Raw genomic sequence first — 25,600 nt, forward strand, 5'->3', positions numbered from 1 at the left:
CAGCTCGGTTGTACAACACAGGTCTACAGAGTACATCTGTGCAAAACACAATGTTCAGTCTAGAGGTCCCTGAGCTACCAAAAATAAGCCTGTGGAAGTTGAAGCGGCACAGCTCCATTAGCAGTGTGCTAGCTAAGCAGCCAAGCTAACTGGCCCTGCTGAAAATCAAGGCTAATTAGCCCAAGCTCATCTCTTTCCTAACATATGCATATGGTTTTCAGGACCTGGAATAATATCTCTGCAGGGTATTGCAGTATGGTAGGGATATTAACTTGCTCAGAGCTATTTTGATGAGCTCCAACATGAGCACTCTTTGCACTGTTAAAACATGCCTTATCAAGCTTTAAAATTGTAGTCCCCAAGCCTGACTGCAATTGAATTCTGTATCAGTGGAACTGCTGCGACTCAATGGCTTTGAATTTGAACTTGATTTGCACTGCTATAGAGTCAGATGAAAAATCAAATTGATGATAGGCAGAAAAAAAAATAAATAAATATATATATATATATATATACACTGATAATACTAAAGTTGTAGTAAGAAGCTTGGTCTAAAAAATCAGGATCTACAAAGCTGCATTTGAAATTAAATATTTATTTAGTTTGTCATTAATGCAATCTTAAGCTATTTGTGCTGTTGCCTAAAGAGCATGAATGTCTATTAGCAGAAATTTGACAGAAAAATATTTTTAAATAGATCAATTTTAAGTTCTTTTCTACTGTACATTCAGATACACAGATTCCATGAACTGCATACTTACAGATCACTTTCAGTGAGAAGTACATAATAAACCCCAGGAAACACCATTAAGGCAAAATCTGGATGGGTTTTATATTTACAATTTATCAAGTACCTCTCAGACTTCATGTATGTGAGGAAACCTATAGCCAACTAGGAAATTAAGAGCTAATGTGGGAGGGCACTGAGCTTGGAAGACAGCAACAACTCCACAGTGACATGGAAACCAAATAAAATATGTTCAGCATTCCTTTTCTTTTAGGTACCTAAGACCTATTGCTAATGTTTACATAAGCAGAAAATTGCATCTCTACATTGAAATGCAAGTCAAAATGAAGAAACAGGATCTGTGCTTTAATTATTTTAATAAAATAAATAATACATAAAGTATTAATAAATATAAATTTTGGGCAAAATTAATGAAAAACATGTTGATAAATTCCAATTGTTCTTGAAAATTGTTAAAGGTTGTGTATAGTACTACCCAAAGTAAATCTGATAACTCAATGTTACATAAAACAGAAGCCTGTTCATATACCCAATACCAACTACTCATCAGCTTTCAACGCATTTTTAACAATGTACCCTTTGTTCACATAAGAATAGAGTGTATTTCTTATATATGAGATTATAAAGTAGGAAGACATAATTAATAATATACATATAGATATTGTAAGTATTGTAACATCCTATTGTACACTGATTTAACTTCAAATAATACATGATTAACTTCAAATAATAAAGGATTCCAACCAGCCGAAAGAAACTGCAAAATGTGAGACAGCAAAAGACACGTGGTGAGGAGAGTTTTCATTTCTAAATCTCAGTCCTGATTTCACTCCACAAACCAGCAAGATAGGAAGAACAAAAACTACTTAGCAATTAAGAAAGACTTCCCTAATTCAGTATTTTATTAATCTGTCAATCTGCTATTTTGATTTTCCAAATTACATTAATGTTTCAATCTCCAAAAAGCATTTGTACTGTGAGAAAGAAGTTGGGTACATCACACCCATAAAGTAATTTCATAAGTTTATGATAGCAGCTGATAAAACACTGAAGTCAAGATGGGAGAAGGAATGTGCTTTCTAAGTCTATATGTGAGTGTAAGGCAAAAAGTGGATGTGCAAAGCAAAAACACTCCTGCTTTAGATCATTATTGCATGAACTATTAAATATTAGCAATTGCTAACAGCAAGAGCAAAGCAGTAATACCCTTAGACATGCCTGAAGACATAACATCTATGGAAAAGAGGACGAAGAGAAAATGAGGTATTGCCAGAATGCAGCCAGCCTTCAACATTCTGGTTCAAGATGAGAGATTACATCTACAAAGAAAATAACTGGCCCTTTGGACTTCTTATTAAGGAAGAACAGCTTTATGGGTTCCAAGCAAGGAGGCCAAAACCTGATGGAACTGCACAAGGCACACAGATGACACAAGGGGTAAATATGGGGAAAAACTAGCAATATGGTTGATGTACAGAATACAAGATGAATTTTTGGTGAGATAAAGGAAAAACACATACTTAACCTAATACTCAAAATACAAAATTTGAAATAAAGATGTAGGTTCTGTCCTACCAAAAAAATTAATAATAATAATAATTGACATTTGAAATAATCTTTTAAAATAAATCTCAGGTTTCCTTAATAAGAAAATTCTTCAGCATTAATAAGAAATTCTTCAGGAGGAGCAAAAACCATAATAATCTACATAAAAACTGGCAATACTTCATGCATTCCAGTGTAGGTAATGGGGAACTTAAAGTATAAATAAAAAATATCTATATATCTTTTGCACCCATGAAAGCTTTTTCAGAATGTGGCCTTAATTTCTTTACTTTCTCTCTCAAAATAGTTCATAAGAGATATGCTGTAATAGATAATTTGGTATCAGCAAGAGACTTTCTAATCAACGTTTCCTCTCTGAAGGACATAACAATGGTAAATAAAAGGGTAACTTTCACAAAATTAATAATTAGGCTTTACCATTTCAAGTTTATTTTTTTTTACTTTTCTTTCAGTAAAAACAAAAGATGTGGTTGCTATGGCAAGAGAAGGCCACAGTCTCTTTACACGCCATATGAATTACAAAAAAGAATCTGATGTTACAAGAGTAAAATTAATGCTCTAATAACATTGTGAATTCTGTTATGTCTTTTCATAACAAAACTATAGTTTAAAAAGAAGAATTATGTTTAATTAATTGAACTAAAGTTCAAATCAAAATCCGATAAATACCAAAAAGTTTAATAACTTGAAAATATGCATAAGCAGATGTCTATCAGGATCTTATACTTTAATGTCATTGAAGTATTATACCCCAAAAAAGTATTATACCAGTCAGATTCTGCTTTGCCAAAGTCCAAAAAATAACAAGGAAATTATATATAATGCCAGTCTAGTACAAGGTGTTTTATCTCTTCTCTAAGTTTACGGATGGCATATATATTATAACTAATTTTAATATAACATCCTTATCTCAAACAGCTTAACTACATGATATATTATCCAAAATTCATGTTAATCCAAACAGCACCAACAAAAAAGCTGTTTTCTTCCACATTACAGCTCTTTTTATTATGCAATAATCATGAAATTGGGTGTAAGAATATTTTTCCATCAATTTTTGGTGCAAACAATTTTCAAATATTTTGTAATATTGAAATTTCAATGAATTAATTATTCTAGATATCCTTATTTGCTAAAATTTTAATGGAAATTACAACGAAATACAAGCCATTTTCTATAGCTGTTACAGGGTATATCTGAAACTGGTTCACAATATCTACAATCAATTTTTGGTGCTTGTATAAACTGCACTCTTTTTTCCTGGGAAAAGAAATGATGATACAGATTGGGAATGATAGATCATCTTCTTGAAAAAAAAATCTACAACTAAGAGAAAAAAATAAATGAACACAATGGCAATAATGTAAAGTTCAAAACATACTGAAAAATCTGAACTAGCCTATGCTGATGTAAGAGCCATCAGAGCTAAAAGGAAGTATATTTGCAAATCATGAGCAGCTGAATATCTCAATACTTTTAGTGAGAGGTGGAATTATGTAAACTGAAAGCCTTCTGTAACTCACAGTAGAAAGCAGAAAAATTCAGAATTTCTTTCTTAATCTGAAAAGGATGGTAATAGTGTCCCTTCCATTCAAAGTGCAGTATGAACATGTTATGTACCTTGATTCCATTGTTCAGTTATTGCTAAAAAGTGTCATTTACCTAATGAAATATAAAGATCTGTCATTTGAATTGTAGATAGGAAGGCTCAGTGCAAACCTGAGCTATGGTTGTGTTTCTTGATATAACAATCTATCTTCTGGATTTGTTTGTTGTTATTATTTTTGTTTTGTTTTAATTAAACTATGTATTTTTTTTTTCCACTGGCAGAGACCCAACTTCTTTCAGAAATATATAATACTCTAATTTAGTCTTTTCTCTTATAGAAATAACTTTTTGATGTAAATTTTCAGAATTATCTGCCCTTAGTAAGGACAGCTTCCAAATGACAAGAATACAATGACAAGATCCAAGAATACATATTTCACTAAATAAAAGTTTTGCTTAAAACATTCCTTAAAAAGGTCACAACTGAAAATGTATTTTCTTAATCTTGTGTTACAATGGCAACTTCTTTCCTTCAAATATGCTTCAATATCAAAAAGGTCAATGTTTAACCAATGTTTGGATATGACCAAGTAAATAGAAAAGTAAACTAATACACAAGTATCTTGCAGAGTGGCAGTTCTCTGCATCTGAAGTGTACCTTGACTCACATTTTACAAGCCAAATAAATGAAGGTCAGCACAAGTTACAACGTAATCTTGCTTTCTCTTAAGGATAAAGCTTTTTTCTGAAAATGTGGTTTTAGTTCAAATTTTTCTCCATTTCTTTACCTTTCCCTATTTGTTCCTGACATGTATCCCTCATCCCCTCCCTGTGATTAACGATGAACAGGATCTGTCTGTTCTGCCTTATGGGCAGATCATTTTTGGCTTTAAAATACATAATCAAGAGAGACTGACATAACTTGAGATCAGTGCAACACGACTGGAAAGGAAGTACTTGTCTATAGTCCTGATGACAACCATGTTAAGGCCTCCAGCATGCAAACAAGTTACTGTGCCCCAGCTGCCATGTAGAAAATGTTCCTGTGCAGTCCACGTACAATCTGGAAGGAAAGCCTTGTGTATCCGCAGTTAATGATTTTGCATGATTGACCTGAACAGTCAAATTCAACTGTGGTTCCACAGACATTTCTTTTAGCAGAGAAGCAAATTCAGCAGTTCTTCCCTATCTCTGGCTGTAGAACCTCACAGAAAACTGAAATTAGGGAAATAACATGGACAGGAAATATTCCTCACTTTCAAAACTTACATTTAACTTCCAGTTTTGCCTCCAAAACCAATGTGTGATGAGCTGTGACTTTGATTAATCTAGTCAAATTTCTATGATCCAAATGACCCTGCTGGTTTATCTGAAAAACTACCTTACCTACCTGTAATTCAGTATTAAATTGTCTGATTTCTAGTAACCGTCGAACTACAAGACCCTGATCTTACTGTACGTCTCCTGGTTGATCTTACTGCGCATCTTGTCTATCAGTCTCTGTGGCCACACACACCAGAAGTGGACAGTGGAGCCTTAACTTAAGGTTTTGGGTATCGGTCACAGCCACAGTCACCATGGCTACAATTGATGTCAGGCTGGATCCTGACTCAAAGCAGCTTTTTTTTTTTTTTCCTTTATCACCTCTATTTTCTTAAGAAAGAAAAGAAGTGATGCTCAGGAACAGGCCCTGGGTTGAGGAGTAGTTAACAATGACGGATTGTTAACAGAACAACCATTCACTACATCAAAGTCTACAAATACAATAATCTGCCCTTAATCCTCTAAATCTGAGGAAAGAGAGCTCAACTGAAATGGAACTGAATGAGCTGTGCTGTTCATGTCAAGATTTAGCCCTGTATCTTTTTCTTCCTCTTATACAATTGTAAAAAACTTTCTATGAAGTTAATCTTTTCCCTGTTGTTCAGGTGTTTCTTCAATATTTTGGAGAAAGGGAAGGGATGAAAAAAAAATGTGAGAAACAATTCTTTCACGCTGCTTTGAATATTGAAGAGAAATTCAAATCAGGCATTGGAAAAATCTATGAGTTTGTAACTTTCGTCACCATCTCTGCTGAGGAAGGTGCTGGCAGAGTCAGGTTTGCTCTTCTCCATAGTAATGCCCAAACTACAGGCTGGGGGAACACAGCAGAGAGAATTAATCTGAGAAGAGATCCCAAACCAACTCAGATCTGGAGTCCGTAGTGCTGTGTCAGATGATACTAGTGTGCACATATCCAGTTCATAGCTCCTCATGCTGGTACTCCATGTCTATTGAATATTTTGGGCCAGTTTCTGATTACTGAAGGTAGGTTGTATTTAAGTAGGCATGACCTAAGATGATGGGGATTTGTAGATGGTCTTATAGCCTAACTACCTTCCTGCAGCCTCCATAGCAAAGCAAGCACTCCTGCTGGAGAAGCAGCAAGGCTTTGTGTTTGTCCCAGCACTCTGATGTGCTGGTCACAAGCACAACTCTCTCTCCCGTTCTTCAGGTACAAGCAACTGGAAGAAATGAATTAGGTTATTATCTGAAATGAGTCATAACGATTTGTTAGAAGTTTCAGTCAAACTGATCAAGTCAGGAGGCAGTAAGGAAGGTAAATAGACCAATGAGTCTGAGTAAGGTTAATATTTCAGTTCACATTAATTTCATCCTTCATATTTTATAGCAAAACAATACTTACGCAAACCTCTTAGGTTAAATTCTGCTGCCATGCTTATTCACACAAGGTACAAAATGCTCTTGAAGAAACAAAACAGCATTTCTGTAGCTTTTCCCTTTCCAGTACTTTATTTACTAATCTAACAAGTGCAAAAGCTCTGGAGATCAACTTTTCTTCTGCCCACAAACACTGTCTGTTGGCAATATTTTCAAGCACAGCAGGGGTTTAATAATCTTTCTTTTTCAAAATGACTTACAAGTAGATTTCACAAGAAATGAAAATCTTAGTGATATATTTGGATTGCCCTACTGGCTGAGAGCATGCTGAAATAAAAGCAGTGTAGCAAGGGTCAGTATTTCCAATGTGGAGAACTGCTGACTTTCTGATACAACAGATGCTTGAATCACCGCTACTGAATTACTTCTGTTTCTCTTACACAAGAGAATGTAGCCAGGAGCAGACCTTGGATGTGGTAAACTGTGCCTGCACAGGTGGCATCTGACAAGATTCCCAAAAAAGTCTACATTGGAGCATATTTGAGACACTGAAATAGCTCCCCATTTTTCACTAGATAGTGAACACTAGAAAATTTCTTTAATCACAGTAACGATTAAAGAAACCAAACATTTTCCAGAACTGGCCCCTGCATTTGCCTTCTAGGTGAAACAGAAGAGATGGTGATATTGGGCAACAAAAATAAGAGATGAACATAAAAATAGAAGACCAGTGTCCTACAGTTGTAGGACACAGTAGACCACAGTTTGGGAACATGAAAAATTAGAAGGAATAACTAGACATCATGTGGAAAATGAAAAAACTGTAATAAAAGCATATAATAATAGAAAAACATAAAGAACAAAACTGTGAGCAGGGTGAGGAGTCTGAAACTCTCAAAGTATCTGATTATTTTTTTGGGAATTTTATTTCTTCTTTCCAGGTCATTAATGGATCATTTGTGTCCATTTCAGATGTGCTCTAATAAAACAGTTTGTGTTTTTTTTAAGCACTTTTGTTTTGTTTTGTTTCTAAGAGACTGAAGATTGTCTGCTCCTTGTTGAGTTATGAACAGAAGTAGCATCTGTTAACTTCACGAAAAGGTATACAAGTACAGATTTAAACCACAGGTCACCTTCACAGGGATGCACAGATTCTTCCTTATCACTTTGTCTTCATGATACAGAAAACTATTCATTCTTCACTCACACAGCCCTTACAAACATTACCTTCTCTTCATATCTCTGGGTTTTGTTTCAAAAATGCCATTTGACTTACAGTTTAAGAATTATATCTAGCAATACAAAAGATGATTAAAATAAATTTTGCAGGTACTTTATATATATGTATGTATGTGTGTTTGGATTAAGCCAGGTTTATTGCTGTGGACTTTTAGGTATAAAATTAAAAAGAAACAAAATATGTTAAAAATGTTTCAATGGGGAATGAAGCTAGCTCTTTCTCATTTATGTTTTCATAATAAAACCTGTACAAATAGAGATATCAGGTTTATTTTTACAACAACCATGGTCCTTCTCTCATGAGTGGCAGACACACAAATGATGTCAGTGTGTATGACTAACAACTAAAAATAAAGCAGATATTTTTGTACAGGCTATGTAATATCCTATTAATACAAGACCATTTTGTTTAGTTTACATTTTATTTGGACCTTGCCCATTCATAACTTTTTCTGAGCATTTTTTTTATATCATATACTGTGATCTATCGGCACTCATGCACTTTTCAGAGCTTTTAGAAAGAAAAGAAAAAAAAAGTCTACCTTGTATTCACCTGATAAAAGTGATTTTCATAAAGAGTTTATGAAATCGCCCCCCTCTGTGTCCCACCTTATTTTAGCAAGTTAAAAAAGAAAATCCATAAAAGCATTTCCTAATTTATCTCTTCCTATATGTTGTTCTGGATTGTTGTCCCTGTGGTAAATGCCTTACTACATCCTCACTGCAATCAGTTTCAAGGGACACTCAGCAATGAGAATCTCTCCATGGTCAGACTGAACAGGGGCCAGAATCTTTTGGGGAATTCTGATACAGGTCTGTATCCCTCCCACACAACCCAAGAAGCACTTGAAGTAGCATCGAGGTTTTAAAAAGAACAGTACAGCTCTCAAGTTGGTATATGAAGGCTAAGACAAAGGTTTATTACTTTTAAAAAGTGAGGCTAGGGTGTTCCCAAACACAGCAATCAGCAAGTCACTAAACCTCAAACAGCTATGTGTACCCCCAAAATAAACAAAATGGTCTTTTATTAATAGGATATTTTGTGGCCTGTACAAAACCTCAGTGCTGATTGAACTATGGTCTTGCTAAGCAAGTCTCTAAATGACAGAAAATATACTGGATACTGAGTGGATCTTCTGGTCATAAAGGAGGATCTGATAGCCAGCACACAAGAAATACTGAGTTTTTTAAGAGCTCCAACACCTGTGCTTTTTGAACCTGGATTTTTGCCAAACATGGTAACTTTGAATTCTTCCTCCATACTGTTGTCCAACTGAGACCTTTTTAAAGCATCACCATCTTTTTAGCTGGACTCTTCATTCTCTACATGACCTTGTTGTGTGCATTCTGACATATTTTTTGTGACACCCGAGGAACTGGTAACACAAAATAGGGTTTGATCTGCTTCTGAAACTTGTTCCTTTGATTAGTAATGGGAGACTATGATGTGGTGTTCCAGCCTTTCTGTGCAAACAGCCTTAAATTACACTCAGAAAGACCTTATCCTTAGTAGCACTATTTTTTTTTCTATTTCCAAGCTTTTCCTAAAAGCACTGACATGTATAAAAAGTCTCACTAGACTTCACTGTATCAAAGTTCTATAAAATGTTCTAAAACAAGTGTGTCTACAAATGCTAGATCTCTGCAAGCTTTTAGTTCAATGTGCAAATCATGTATTGGAAGCTGAAACATCCCTGTAGGGATGATTAGATGTTAGATGGATATGTCCTGCTTTTTGTAACAGTAATAAATAATTTATAGTAACGTTCAATAAACATATATTTTCCCCACTTTCTAGTTCACCATTTTGACATTCTTTAGTTAGCATCCCCCCACAAAATCACTGGTTTCAAGTTTTGACCATCCTATCGTAAGAAGATCTGAAAAATGAACAAATTTCTTCCTGCATTGTTTTCCAGCTACTGTCACAGTAACTTAGAACAAAGGGCTCCTGAATTCGTTTATGTAAATATTAAACTCTTCATTGAAATTTAAATCCCTTGTTCATTGGATATTTTTATATATGTAATAAATTCCAATGTAAACAAGCAGCCCGGTAATGAATGTCTTTACAAACTTCGGCATCCTAAGCAATGTGTTATACTTTTTCCACTTTTGTCGGGGAACACATTTTCTGTCTTGCCATCCTCAAGAACTGCCTGGAGTCTCTGTTTTTTTATTCTGGTTACAAGAATCTATGGTCTATGTTGATCTTACATCCTCTTCATAAAGAAAAATATTACCACATCTTTAAAACCAGCAACTCAGTTGAACACAGTTGCATAGGGATGCAATGGCCCCCAAAGAGCCAACTATATTCATTATTTATTTGTTGGCATCTAGTAGAACCCTACTAACATGCCTGATACTGAAAGGTATTTTGTACCACTCATAACTCCACAAATTTAACCTTTAGTAGGAACCAGCAATTCTTTCTCCTGGTATTAAATTTTCTGAGATTATGCATAAGCAAAAAGTTATGGTGCATGCTTAAGTTTCACTTTTTTGTTGTCATTTTCTTTCTGCTATATGCAACAATTTTTCATTTTCTTGTAATTCACCAACATGCACCTTTCTCTACTGTTTTGTTTCTCTACCCTTTCAGTGTGAACAAACTCCATACAAGACGCCAGGCCTTCACATTTTCAGTATTCTTATGTAAAAGTTTGAAAGATCACATTTGCGTTCAATTTGCTTTATGTTTTGCATGACAGTTACTCATAATGTAACTTTACCTTTCTCTGGGTTGTACCTATTCTTTTGAAACTTGAAGGCTTTTGTGAAGTGATATTATGCATTACTTCTCTTGCATTTATTCTCATATACTGAATACTTACAAATTTGGTTCCCAAACCATACCAAGCATTCTCAATTTTGTTTGAATTTGAAGCCAGTTCTGTTTTCTTGTGAGTTGAACTTCATTTGATATTTGGCATTCCCAAGAAATTCTATAACTTAAAAGCTTTGATTGACTTTCTTAAGTTTACTCTAGCCTATATAATTCCCATTACTTGATAACTTCTATAATGTTTTATCAAATGTTCATATTGGCTCTTCCAAACTTTTTTTTCCTTGTGCGCTGTTTTATTTTGCTCATAATCACTGCTTCCTACCAGATCAGAGCACAATCTCCCAGAAATGTTATCTTTTCAGCCCTGTAGCAGTCACCACCTCTCCTAAATTTAACCCTTCTCCTTCATCTTTGCATTTAAAATACATCTTGCAAATGCTTTATCTTTAAAGTGCAGCACTCGAGATTTGCTCTATGCCTTCTGTAGACCTCAGTTAAAAAAAATTATTTAACCCTCAAATGCTTCAAGAATCAACCATTTCCAAAAATACAAAACAGAAAAAATGCTTCCTAATGGCTCCCTGATTATTCCTAACTACTACTCATAGGATCAGAAAGAAGAAATATTTTCCTTTGAAAGATTAGTTTCAGTTTCAGGAAAAAATTAATATGTTTAACATTTTTATTTAGCATAATGAATTTATTCCCTTTTATTTGCCTTCTATAACAGTAATTATGTTTGTATAGATTGGGCAGAAAATCCTTTAATTCAAGTTTCAGCTGGATGTGCAATACCACAGATGAAACTGTGTTAACAACACACCCTTAGGAAGCTGAATCCTGTAAGCCACATTACCACTCTCTCAGTGTAAACCTGGAATTACTTATTGCCTGCAAAGTAATAACACAAACTTTGACCTTGATTTTAACATCTTGTTTGGAAAGTGCACCAGTAGCAAGAAACTGTATATGCACCACTATACTTTCTCCCTAGAATATTTACAACTAGACTCTATCTGCCTGCTTATCATAAGTCTTGGGAGGAGACTATTTCTATATAACCAATAAATTGTTCCTTGTGGAAAAGGCTTGAGACAGACTTGACCCTATCACTGTTTCCTTCCTGAGCTGCTTGGATACCAGATAAGTTTACAAAGTTTGGAAGCTCTGATATGTTATCTTTTTAAAATGACTACAGAAGCCAATTACATGTTCTGTGTAAAATGCTGCTATCTCTGCATAGATTTTTGAATTTTACTAATAGTTTGAAATCTCAGTTGAAATGGTAGCCAAAAATGCATTGGTTACAAAGAAGAACTAGGAGTAAAATACCCTCTAAAGAAAAAAATGCATAAAAGTATTTCTGTTGAACACAAGACAGACTTTTTTTCCTAAAATAGAAAAGAATGTTAAAATTTACATCTATCAGAAGAGAGTACTTATTCGAAATTACTTACTTACTTACCTTTTACTCTATCTCCTTTGTGCAGATGAATTTCCCCTTCTCCTTGAGGTTGATATGGCTTTACGACAATAAAAAGTCTTCCAGGTACAGCACTATAAAGCTTGCGCTTTGGACCCTGATAATCCAAGGCAGACAGAGGATCCTTGTTGGCACTAGGACCGTAAACGGCACTGGAAATTGAAATTACATATATATATATATAAAAGGTTATTTAAAATGATCAAAGTTAATTATCTACCATCACATTGTTAGGATTATATTAAGCAGTGAATAGCATAATCATCTTCCAGTAAGACATCTAAACCTACAGAAAAAAAATACATGTTTTTCATCCTAAACACACTCTTTCAATTGTTGAAATCTTTCTGTCTGAAACATTATAAATATGCATCTGAACATCTGGCCTATAAAAGAAAACAAACAACACCAAAGTTTTTAGTTTTTCTACAAATTGAACTTGCACATTCCAGACCCAGATGAATTTTAAAATTTATCTGCAAACCATACATTACAAGAACCACAATTTATCAGAAACACTTTTAAGCATCAATATTTACAATTTTTGTTGGGAATGGGTATCTCTGTAACATTGCAATGTTAACTGAACAATTGAGACAACTGAATTATTGACTGAACAGACTGAATACTTAAGTTACTTCATACTCTACTATGGACCAAATAATCAAATTACTTCATCACTCCAAGGCCTGCAGCTAAATGTTAGATTTGAATGTGCACAAAGCAAGGTCCTTATGGCTAAAGTATTCTCCAAAAGATCATTACTTATTTGTGGTAATCAATAGCTCTCACAATGAGAGCTCACAGAAATGAGATCATTATTAGAACCCCAGAAAAATGAGTGAATTGTCAAAAATAAAGCATGAGAAAGAGGGTGGAAATATTATAAATATTAGAAAGTGAAAAACTTATAGGATATATTACAAAAAAATTCCAATACCCTGCTATTTAACTTACAAGAAAAATGCAAAAACTTGAGGTCTTACACAAAGTCTAGAAATAGAAGTTAATTGTGAGAAAAAATATTCATAAAGATGTTGAAGAGTACCAAAAGAAGACAAGTAATTGGTGGTCAAGCACTGCAACACTCCATGTTATTTTAAGAAGAAAGAATTGAACTCAAATTGCTATAAACCAAATGAATTATGAAGGCTGGTGCTTACTGTTTTCAACCCTTCATTATTTTGTAACCAATCACCTACCAAAATAGGAGTCAGTGAGGTTCTCAATATAGGTAAATAAGTTGTCTAGTAAGAACAAAACAAAACAAACACAAACATACACAAAAACCTCAAAACTAAAAATCATAGTGGATCTTTATCAGGAACACTTCCATTTTACTGCAGTAACTTCTTCACCGCTTGAAATAGTGTCTTTCTTTCACCTTGTCATGATTTTCTACTACTGTGAACAGGTGCTAGTAAAGATAAGCAGTCCTTAAATGTTTAAAAGTGAACTCTGGTTGCAAGTCTGTCAAGGAATTTGCATCAGAAACCTCAGCTGGCTCTCACAGTTGCATAAAGCAAGACAGCAAAAGACATTTAGTTTTCTGTTCTTTTGTTACATTCCTTTTTCATTCTAGGTGAAGAAACAGTCATAACTGCAAACAATCCAGATCAATAAAGTATTGCTAAACATCTGACTTCCACCAGTATCAAGTTGCATTTTCTGCTTAATGTGGTAGCAACTAGGTAGCAGCATTGTATTTACCTCCTATCACAGACTGTTCATTTTCTCTTACTGAAAGAGGAGGGGGGAATGGCACATTTAAGCTTTGCGTTGAAGTCATCTTCTCTCACAGGACAGACTTACTAAAGGATGTCATGGCTACAACATAGGAGTGATGACTTCTTTAAAAAGATCTTCTCTTTCCCTCTGCACCCCAGGCCTGGGCTCCCAGCCCAGCACATCCCATGCCATGAAGGAGCTGAAGGATGATGTGCAGATTTCAGAAGACGCGCAGATGTGCTTCCCTCTCACCCAGAAAGTGGCCACCCCAGACAGCTCAGCCCTGACTGAGTCTGTGCAGGCACTTCCTTTCACTAATCATGATGCTGGTTCCCAAGCCTCTCTCAGCCCCTCACAACACCAGTTTGGTGTGGAAAGCAGCAGCCTGGTGAGAAGATAAACACCTGAGTGACAGGCTGCAATGATCACAAGGACCCCTGCAGCACCACTCTCCGTCTCTTTCCTTTCCACCAGGCAAACAGCCTTCTGAAACCTCATTAACCCTCTGGTGATGCTAACCCCCAGCTGCACTCTGACCTTCTCTGTTACCCTGCCCCTTCTGCTGCTGCTGCTTCAAAATCCAATCTGTGGTGATGTCAAAAAGGTCTTTGTCAGCTAAGGGGAGCAACAGCTTCATGGTGATTGTATTATTTTCAAATAATAAGCAGAGACAGCAACAATTCCCACATTTAGCTGATAGTAAGTAGGTAGTCTTACAGTTAAATAAAATCTGTGAGGAAAGTGTCATGTAAGGTGCCATTCAGGGTTGCAAAATAGGCCTGCAGCAAGAAAAAGCACTGCCTGCAGGAAGAGATTGTATGTAAGCTGGTTTTGGTTGACTTTACATTTAGAGAGTTCCAGTTGTCTTCCGAGTGCTTTTGGGTGCTCTGGACATCTCTGAAACAAGTCTTGATGGAACTTATCACAGAGAGATCTTCAGCTGGACAGCTGTCTATGCACCTGTCATACTGACACATTAAGAGAAAGACCACCATTTCATCACCACAACATTTCAGGTAGGAAATTTGTTTCCACTATCATTCATGAAAGTTTTCAAAATCATGGGCTCCCAGAAAGGGAAGAGGAAAGTGGCTAAATAAAGCCAGAGCAAATAAACATTACTCAAATATTTATTCAAAACTTTTTTTTTTAAATAATTTTTCCCTCCCTGAAAGAACTGTTTATACTCTAGGAATGCAGAAGCCTGTTATCCCAGGGATACTGATGTAAAGGTGCTTTAATTCCCTTCTAGCTAAAGCTGTCTCCGAGTGCAATGTAGATCCTCCCACTTTGGTGGCATCAGCGGTGCTCAGTAGAATATGAGGGCACTCATTCTGCAAAAACCATCTTGCAAAAACCTCCTCACCTAAGTGAAACTTCATTATGGACAACATGTTATTAAGCTGATATGGTTCTCTGTTAGGTGCCATCCAGATTATTACCAAATGAGTTTTTGACATTATTGTAACATATAGCACAGTAACAGTAGTTTGGTCTACTGAATGAAACTATTGGCTTAATTTTTTTGTTTGTTTGTTTCTTACAAAGCACCATATTTCCACTCCCAAGCAATATTGTTACCAGTGCATATAATTATTGTCAGTTTAGGCATCTACAGCCAAAGAGAGAATAAGAACATGCAAGGTATCTTTAACTACATTATAGAATCATTAAGGTTGGAAAAGACCTCCAAGATCATCTGGTCCAACCAACACCCTACCACCAATATCCCCCACTAAACTATGTCCCTAAGCAACTCTAAGGTCCAACCCTTACTTAAACATCCCCAGGGATGGTGACTCCACCATCACCACCCTGGACAACCCGTTCCAATGCCTCACTAGTCTTTCTGAGGAGAAATGTCTCTTCATTTCCAACCTGAACTTTTCCTGGCGCAACTTGAGGCCATTCCCTCTAGTCCTATCACCAGTTATCTGCAAGAAGAGGCGGACCCCCAGCTCCCCACACCTTCCTTTCAGGTAGTTGTAGAAAGCAACAAGGTCTCCCCTGAGTCTCCTCCAGACTAAACACCCCCAGTTCCCTCAGCTGCTCCTCATGGGACTTGTGTTTCAGGCCCTTCACCAGCTTCGTAGCCCTTCTCTGGACAAAGAGAATTATAATGCAAGCAAAGATCCAGATACCTACAAATTACAAAGAAAAACCAGCAGTTGCATTGATTAACAAAACTCTTGCTTTTTGTGCACTGACAAATGGATGATTTTGGGTATTAGGAAACAGGACAGACAAACCCGATATTTTAAATGACAATTGAATATAACATGTTTCATCAAAACATTTAATCTCTGATTCTCTCCATCAGTACCCAGCTCTGCCTCCCTTCATTTTTCTAGCCCCAAGCTTTAACCCTTCTGGCTTATCATCCTCGTGCAGCTCCATCACTTGCACACTTGACAGATGCATTTCCCACATCCTCCTTAAAGAGAAGCTGTAATTACCTGTTCACAGGACAGTGGTTTCATAAAGCTGAAGCCCCCATTTGCGATCAAAACATAGACACAATCATCTACTTAATTATATTACTTGTAATATGTACATCACTCTAATTAGTCAGGATTTGCCCTCCAGTGGGACATAGCTGCAGGATATTTGCAGAGTGCCTGCTAAATCACATTTATAATTTGAGAGGAAAGAAAGCAGCAAAGTCCTAGGGAATGCAAAAACCCTGCATCTAGGATAATCATGAAAAGAGCCCCTGACACCTATCACCAACATCTCAAGAAGCTCCCTTTGCTCTCAGTCAGTCTCCTGTATAGCCCCACTTATTCCCCTCAGTTATTCCCTATGGTTTCCTCTTTGGTTCAGAACTCTTCTGCAGAAGAGAAACAGTCCTTGATTCATCATCCATAAGCAGATCCAACCCAGGTTTCAGGCATGACCAATAGTTTTCTCCAGGGACCAAGCATCTCAGAAATATTTTACGTGGCTATTAAATATAATTGTTATTTTAGCTATTAAAAGATCTCCTACTGTACAAATATTTTAAATTCACCTGATGTGCCTGTGCTGCTGCCGTTTGGCATCCTCTCCCAACCTGTTTAGGGATGGTGACCGGCTTCGGGAGGATGGAGTGTAACTCCCCACAGTTTTTACAGTTCCATTAGGATTATTCTGCATCTGTTGAAGTAGATGAGGAGAAAGGCTGCGGTGGGAAGAGGCAGAAGAGGAGGCTGACCACTCAGGGAGGTTGTTGATGTTCAGATTGTTGTCACTGTTGGAACGAAGTAAGATACGGGGTGCTGCTAAGGTGCTTGGGGGTCTCCGCCTTCTGTTTGAGTAGGTAGGAGCCTCTCTAAAGGGCACTGTGTAGAGAAAGACATACAGAGTAATCACAGATGAATTTACCATTTATACATGCTTACAACCCCATAAAAAGATTTAGTAACATATGGTGTTGGTTTTTGTTTGTGTTTTTCAGAGACAGAAACTCTACCTTGCCTGAATATCTAATCAAATTCATTATCTTCAAAACATCATTAAAACTGAAAACAACTGGCCAATATTAAACTGTTTACTAGTTTTAATAAATAGTTGGGCAATGCTAGCAATGTGAGCATGCAGAGCAGTCTGAATTATGGTCTAGGTAAAGGGAAACACCTAATTATCACCTAGTTTGAGTGTCATACTGCTCATATTTACTCTATGCCCTCATTTTCAGTCAGAAAGCCAATGAATGTGGCTGATCAGTAGAAGTTTTGGTGCACAATCTCCCAACCTCCTTCTCCAATCAGCATCCAAGCTGGGAGAATTTTGTTCCATCTCAAATTCAGGCCTAACCTGAAATCTGTAGTGTTAACAGTCACCTTATCCCCATCTTCCAGGTTAAAAATCGAGGACATAGATTTTTCTCCTGGCAGAACTCTATTACACCGCTATAATCCCTTGATATTCCTCTCTTTCTAATCTAGGCATTTCTACTGCATCTATTACTATTGTATATGGAGCATATTACCCCAGGGTAATACACTCACATTGTCACGTGCTGTGTCCCAGGGAGAGCACGACTGTATCCAAAGGCTGCAATATGCTAGTTAATGAAACAGTCATAACAGAAAACAAAAGCAAGGGCAATAAAAACCCAGTACAAACCAGAGGGCCTACCCTTTCATCGCTGTTATTAGTAGAGTGTTGCAGCCATACAAGAATTCAGAGAAGCAGACTACGTTTTCCAGATCTCCATTTCTCACTGTACTGGGTCAGTTACTTGCAAATGCAACTTAAAAGGAGGATTTCCTAATAAAAAGGCATCCAACTCACACTAGAAATGATAGCATTTCCTACTTATTTTATAAGGCAGTAAGCAATCTGACCCTGAAAACTTACACTTAGTCCAGTCCCCATTCATGCAACTACTCTCATAAATTCCAGTGGAACTCATGGGGTTGCAGGATTGATCCAAAGTGCAAGTATTTACATCTGAAAAGTCCCAATAGCATAACTAACAGAAGAGAGCCAGGCGTCATTCTGAGGTCTTTACTGAACTGTTGTAATTTTCAAAATCTTATTTCAGTTGGGAAAGAAGCCTCACAGAGCATCACCTATATGTCTAAAGTGCCAGCAAGTGCCATTTGTAAAGTGTCACAAATGTCTGCACATTCAATGCCCTTCAAAACCACACAAAATAACAGAATTAGAATGTGTCTATCATCCTCTGCAAGTAAATAAATTCACAAAAATATGAATATACACAGGAATCAATCTGTCCTGCCTTGACAGATAGCTTTTAACTGGGAGGACACAGCAAAATTCAAGGTTCTAGAGCAAAATTGAAAGCATATTTATAACATAAAATAAAGGTGTAATTGCAAGTAGAAGATTAGTTTATATTTTTTCATCAGAATTCTTATATGATTAATTGTGATTCTGAGAATTTTAAAATAGCATCCTTCATATTTCTAAACTTTCTCTGGTAAATAGCTCAACAACGTCAGAACAACCAAACAAAAGAGAACAGTGTGCACGGGGAGGAAGGGCTTTAAATTCATTTCCATAATATGTTTGAAACAAAGCTGAAATAAGAGAAGTAGTCTTGAAAAGCTGCTAAAGGGGATAAAGCTTAGTAGTCCAATATTTGGGCTAGAGACTGGCAGAAACTGTATAATTTTCTGGATATTCCGAGTCTTTCATATTTTTGTAGGGTTACAAAGCAGCAAAGTATGTCTCTGAAAGTACCTTTGTGCTTCAAATGCCATGGTAAAAGCCACAGTTAGTATTAACTTAAAGAAAACTCACAGCACTTATTTCTAAAATTAACATACACAGATCCTCTGATCAACATATATGACATAGATGTGTTTTTTGTACATTTCTGGATGTCCAACAATAAGAATATGGCTCTGGAAATGATTTCATTGACGACAAGAATCTTTCTCAGGAACAACACAGCAGAACAGCTACTGTCATAATTTTCTTACAGGAGAAATCACACAAAACCAGAGAATGCACGGCAGATACAGGGCTGCTATCTGAAAGAGTAGCCTTGTTCCCTTCAGGTAACCAAAGTTTGTCTTAGACTTCAATAAAAATGGGCTGTGACCCTTAGACTTGAATTTTTCACCACTTTAAACTGCTAACATTCAAAGCAGGCTGCCAAGCCTTTAAGCTACAGCTCTATGAAGCTAAAAACTGCCCATGGTTTTTGACAATTTGCTGTAAGCTCTGCAGTTGGTGGGATGCACAGTGGTGGCAGCAGGAGGGCAGGGTGCTCAGGACGGGGACAGGACAGTGGGGAGCTGCTGAGCACCTTCATGCCAGCAGGTTTGAAAAAGCACAGGACAGTGCATTCACTCCCAATGGAAAATAGTGTGTGTTTTGTATGTATGCACGCTCTCCAGGTATCACATTAAATTAGCTCTTTTTCTGTTACACATCTGAAAGAGATTTTACATTTGGGAGTTAGTTTCTGATTTGCTATTAATGCTCTGTTCTTAAGGAGAGAATTACAAGCTAAATCAGCCCTTACTACAGAAAATAAACAGGAAAGGGGACAACTAATTACACCAATTGACGTGTGTCTAACAAATCTTTTATAGAAAGAGTTAAAAATAAGCATTTCCATGCCTAAAATGATTAATATTCCACCCAACTGTTTCTTTTCCCCAGCAATCTGCAAACTGTAAGTGGGTGGATATTTTTTTAGCTGCTCTTATAGTCATTATTTATATTATTTGCACAATAAAAAATAACTACAACACAAAATGATGGAATGCAAATGTCCACACTTTAAGCCCTGTTGGACACCATCACTTCCTAATATCTCAGTATGTTCACAACTGTAAGAATAACTGTTGCAAAACTTGTTTGGGAAAAACAGTTGATATAAAATGACATGAAAATGACTGAACTAATTTCATGCCCCTAAACTTTAAAATTATCATCTCTAAAAGCATGCCTGAAAGCATCATTTAATTCTTTCTCCAGCTCTCAGCATTCTTCTATTACTGGTATTTCATACATCTGAAGGGGTAATTCAGCAGCAGCCACTGACAAATATTCACTCAGGAAATTCCTTACGTGTCTTCAAATGATTTTCTTAGGGAACAAAACATTTCTATAACTACTTCAGAGAAAACCTTAAATGAATAAAGTCACATCCAGCCTTCATAAGCAGTTGCCTAAATGGATTGTCTAGCATAAAATAATTTTGAAAACGAAACTGCAGGAACTGATTAATTATAGAGTCACTAAGCCGATCATATTAAATGTACACAAGAAAACACCAGTCTGAAACATCAAAGTGTTCTGCTTGCATCGCTTACCTTCTTTCTTTGTGAAGGCATTTAACAAAGACTTCATTTTCCCTTTTACTTTAGCAGCAATCCCCTCATTATATAACCTTTACTGGGAAGAAAGAGGAAAAAAAAAAAAGAAAAAAAAAAAGAAAAAAAATAAAGCTACCCAATTTCTATGTGTTCGGGCTGCCTGCACCCTGACATGAGCAGCAGGTTTCTGGGCACTGTGTAATTGCCAGCATAGCCGGGCACACAGCGCCCGGCGCGCTGGTGACAAAGCCCACCCCACATCCTGTCTGTCAGCTGGGAGCCAACTGTGCATAGACTGGAGCCGCTCACACACACACACACACAGGAAAAAAAAAAAAAAAAAAAAAAAAGGAAAAAAGAAAAAAACCACCCTGCTATCTCTCTCAGCATTAGTCATGTGAACGGCACCGCCACAGCCTCACTGGTGAAGCCCTGCTCTTTCTGGTGCTGCCTTGCTGCACCCCACACGCCGGGTGCGGGAGGTGGGGGCCAAAATTTGTGTTGAGAGAGGGGAAGGGGGAAGGATGCGCGGACACAGGGGCTTCGCAACCACCCGCTCCGGGCTGTGCTGCCAGTGAGAGGAAAGCCTTGGTAAAGCTGAGAGCGGCTTCACAAGTGCATCAGCTTGTAAACTTGCCTGGCTGACTCGTGGTGCTCGGAGGCACCCTTTTGCTTTTTGATGCTTTTTGCTCCCTTAGTGCGATGCTCAAAAGAGCCAATTTGAGGAAAAGTGTGAATCAAACCAGAACTCAGCAAGCCTCCTGCAAGGACGACAGTAAGACCATAGACAAAACTGACACTACGCAGAGTAACTGGAGCTGGCCTATATTCCAGCCTGAAACAGATGGGGTACCAGCACCAACAATTTTCCATTCCCCTTCATTGCAGCAATTACACCGAAATAAAACAGAATTTCTTTCTGCACAGAGCAAAAATAATAAAATTTGACTGAGTTGTTCCTCTAAATTTCATGCAAATGCCACAGAATAGATAAGGACATTGCATTTGCAGTTTTTAAAGTGCTAATTCTGCAACACATTCTGTAGGGAGCTATGGCAGCCGTGCAAGCACACTTGCAGGGGTAGAGCAAATCACTGACAGGCAGGAAGGAAGCAGGGGGCGGCGCTAGCAATCACACAAAATTTCAGCATAACTAGTTACACCTACGGAAAAAAAGATTCTGAAGAACAGGAAGTTCACTGTTTAAAAAATGAGTAACCCAAAGTAAAAACCTGTCCTCAAATAGTATGAACTATATAGCAGTTAATAAATATTTATTCCATCTCAGACACCTCTGCTGGCTGCTAATACTTCTATTTTGAAAATTTGGTCTTTTTCTAACTGAGAAAACTGCATCAAGAAAAACAGAAAATAAATGACTTAGATGGATTTAACCTCCATATGCACAATGATACCATATTTAACAGAAAACTGAAAAGAATTAGTAAGCAGAAATAAATTCAGTATTTTAAACTTCATTTAACATTTTGATGTTTACACAGCTCTTAATTTCTAATGAAAAGAATATTTCTCTAAATCAATATAATTTTATATTTTGTTTTAATGTATTTTTAAAAGACCCTGTGCTTATCAGGTGGTAATTTTACCAGTGGAAATGTTGGACACTAAATATAAAGTTAAACACCTGTATTTGACAATAATATATATATATTTTTCTTGAAATAAGATGCAAAGCTTTCTATAAAGTAGCTTTGAACTGGTATTCACAAACTTATAAATATGTGGATATGTTAGCTCCTCATCAATATTGATTCCAGAACAAGAACTGCTCCACTAGGATAGCCGTGCCACTAATATGAATTATTACCCTTTCCAGTATCTCCATTCAATCCCTCTGATTCCATTTGGAGCTACGAGTGCCAAAGCAGCTATAATGATTAGTAATATTTCACATTTCCATGGTGTTTTCTAACTAAACTTGGTCAACAGTATGTGAGGGCTGCTGAAGTCTGCACAAAAAACTTAGAATCTTGTAGTGCTCCCATTTCAATAGCCAGATGGAAACTGGCAGAAAATATTTTTATGATGGCAGCCCCCTGAAATGCTCAGGAAATACTGAAATCTTACTTTTTTCTTACTGATGGGGCTGAGAGCACCGTTCTGAGCACTACTGTAATGCTCATGGGACAGAGATTTCCTAGGGTGTGCATCTTATACCAGTTTAACCAAGTGCAGGGAAATGCCCTTCATTGACTGCATGGAGCACAGATTGATCCCTGTACACGGAGAATTACCTGCTGTGTCCTCAGAGAAAGAACAAAATCCCTGCCTCCATATGTTCAGTACAGTGTGTTGATACCCAGAACATCAATCACAGAAAACCATATAGACCAACATGAACTATCTATGGAGAGATGGGATCTCAGTGGTGCTTACATTGCTCCATGCAGAAAGTCCTGGGCATTTTACTACCAAGGTGCCACCGGCATAGAACCTGGGAGCCTGATCCTCAAACTGCATCTTGCTCCACATGGGTGTCAGTGTTTCAAACTATTGCTAACCTAAGTACCTAACTGTAAAGGCTAGGAAAGCGTTAACTCAGCTGTGTTCATTCATGGCTGTTCATATATAGTAAAATAAAAACAGGCAGGCAACTGTAGTCAATCAAAATAAATCCCAGGGGGTACTTTTATTAGATTCTTGCTGGAGCTCCAGCATTTCATCATCTAGAGGTTTCTAATCAGTGTTATAAAAACATAAAAAATATTAAAGTCACTTGAAATTATTGAGTTTCATGGAAATTGTGGCAACTCTTTCCTATCTACACCATCAGATATATCACCTGATGAGCGACCATTTTATTCCACTTAACCATCTTTCTTTTCCTTATCACAGGAAATATAATTTCTTCCTACATGGCAGAGCCTACTGCAATAAACACTATTGTACAATGGAAAAATATGACAATCAAGGAAGTCAGTGAACTATTTGCAGCTGCATTTTTTTCCCCCAATTTTCACTAATAGCTTATTAGAATTTACTTGTTTTAACTGAAGTCTGAAGAACTGAGCTGTGGTGTGGGGAAGTTAAAGAAATTATTCCAGCAACTTCCACCATTTCCAAAAAGATTTTGCTGCTTTATGATGGTAGTCTTGGTATTTACAAATGAAGGTGCCTTACAAATACAAGCCAGGTAAGCCCTAATAAACTTTATTCCCCCACTTCTTCTGCAGGTGCTCAGGAAGACATCTGTGGGCTTTGCGTGGGGATGCCTCTGCAGAGGAAAGGTCCTCTTATGCAGAAATCAAAATGTAGGCTCCAAGGTTGACTTTGATTACCATTTTTTGTATGTTTGTAATATCGTGCTCACAATTTTTTATATGTGCTTCCAATAGCTTCCATATGCAAAATAGTGACACACATTTAGGCATTTTTCGAGGATCTATTTTGGGGCAATTAAATGTCATTAGGAAAAGTTAAAACATGATTTGTTTGATCGAATCTACATTCTTGCTTAATCTTCCCACTATCACACCAACAGCAATTGTTTATCAGATGATAGCAGAACACAGTTAAATTATCATGCTTTATTCTTTTTGGATTTTATTTTTTTTTTGAGTTCTTACCAGAAAAAATCCCTTCAACTTGTATACACATCTAGCCTTTTGTTAAAAATACAGTTCTTCACACATATAAATAAATTTCTCTCCGCTATAAAATAGGCGTCCCTTATGCTAAACCACCAAGTGGAGAGTTAGACAAGAACAGCCAGATTCAAATATAGACTGTAAAGTACAAAAAGATTCAAATATAAGCTGTAAAGTACAGAAAGGAAAAAAAAAAAAAAAAAGAAAAAAAAAAACTAGGTTGATACTGTTTCTAGATTACTTGCTTATCCCACAAAGCTATAGGGTGGTCAGGAGCACAGGCAGTGGTGACAGACTTGGAAGGAATCCATCTCAGAGGAACTAAAACAATTATTAAACAATTTTTTTTTGTTTTGCTTTGTTTTGTTTTTTTTTGCAAAAGGTCCAAGGTTGCTCAGGATATTGCAGTTAGGCCAGCCCTGAGAAAAGAGTGTCTGAGCTCACACACATGTTGCTTGTAGAGCCCAGCCTTAGCTAACCTAACCTTAGTTTCCCTGTCACCACCAGTAGCATCTTTATGCCACCCAGCAGCGCTGCTTAGCAGCCTTCAGGCAGGCAGTCCAAGTCTGAAGGGCAGAATGGGGGCAGGAGACAGTGTGTAGGAAAGGACAGCAGAGGGATGGATCGGGAACAGATGGCAAGAGTTATCAATTAGAAGAAGAAAGAAAAACAGAATATAGCAGTGAAAGTTACACAGCCATGTGCCAGACTTCCCTTCCGTCACCTGGCATTTATATTACATTGCTGTCCCCAAACTTTGCTCTGTTTGACAAGGGCCAGTCTTGCTCTACTCTCACGAGGAGCCAAGCGCATTCGTGGAACTACATTAAAAAGCAACAAGAAGCATGTGGAAAGATTTTCAAATATCCAGCAAAATTCATAGCTGTGCACAAGGCTCAACGCTAGAGGCAAGACCATGCAGTAGAGTTAACTGGCTGCTGAGGTCTTCATTCCTGCATAAAATACTTCGTGCAAGTCCTGCTATTGAAAGAATTTTAATTACTAAGCATGTGAGGTGCACGTGTTTGTGGGTACATTTCAAAGGAATTACAAAGTTGATGAATATACAGTTGCCACACTCAGATGAGCTTAAAATCATGGGAAACAAAAATCAATCCCTTTTTCTTACCATACTCACATGATTATAAATAAGCCTTCAGTAAGATTCACTGGGATTACAGCAGTAATGCAGGAATAACATTAAAGAGCTGCATGCTTCTACAGAAGGCAGGCATGTTCACTGTAAGGCTTTAGTTTCAGATGCTTACACAACATCAAGAATATATTTAGATCATATAAAAATTGCTAAATATTGCTCAAAACTTGTAATGTGTCAGAGCAAATGTCTGAAATCTCTTTGATAGTCTAGAAGGTAATGGGTCCAGAAATTTTGATCCAAAAGAGCTTGAAAATCATGAGATTTCATTTTTTTTTATTTTTTATTTTTTT

At 36.9% G+C, this 25,600-nt stretch overlaps 1 protein-coding gene across 2 annotated transcripts in view; it reads right to left on the reverse strand.

The window, feature by feature from the left end:
* Positions 1-25,600, reverse strand: part of SHANK2 (SH3 and multiple ankyrin repeat domains 2) — a 351,046-nt gene that overhangs the window by 206,968 nt on the left and 118,478 nt on the right. For both annotated transcript variants that reach the window (XM_072038992.1, XM_072038993.1), the window contains exons 13-14: positions 16,775-17,084; positions 12,019-12,188 (exon numbers count right to left, since the gene is read on the reverse strand). In XM_072038992.1, coding sequence (XP_071895093.1) covers positions 12,019-12,188; positions 16,775-17,084 — 480 coding nt within the window. The remainder of the gene's footprint in view (positions 1-12,018; positions 12,189-16,774; positions 17,085-25,600) is intronic.

The sequence above is a fragment of the Anas platyrhynchos genome, chromosome 5 (genome assembly GCF_047663525.1).
Source record: "Anas platyrhynchos isolate ZD024472 breed Pekin duck chromosome 5, IASCAAS_PekinDuck_T2T, whole genome shotgun sequence".
NCBI lineage: Eukaryota > Metazoa > Chordata > Aves > Anseriformes > Anatidae > Anas > Anas platyrhynchos.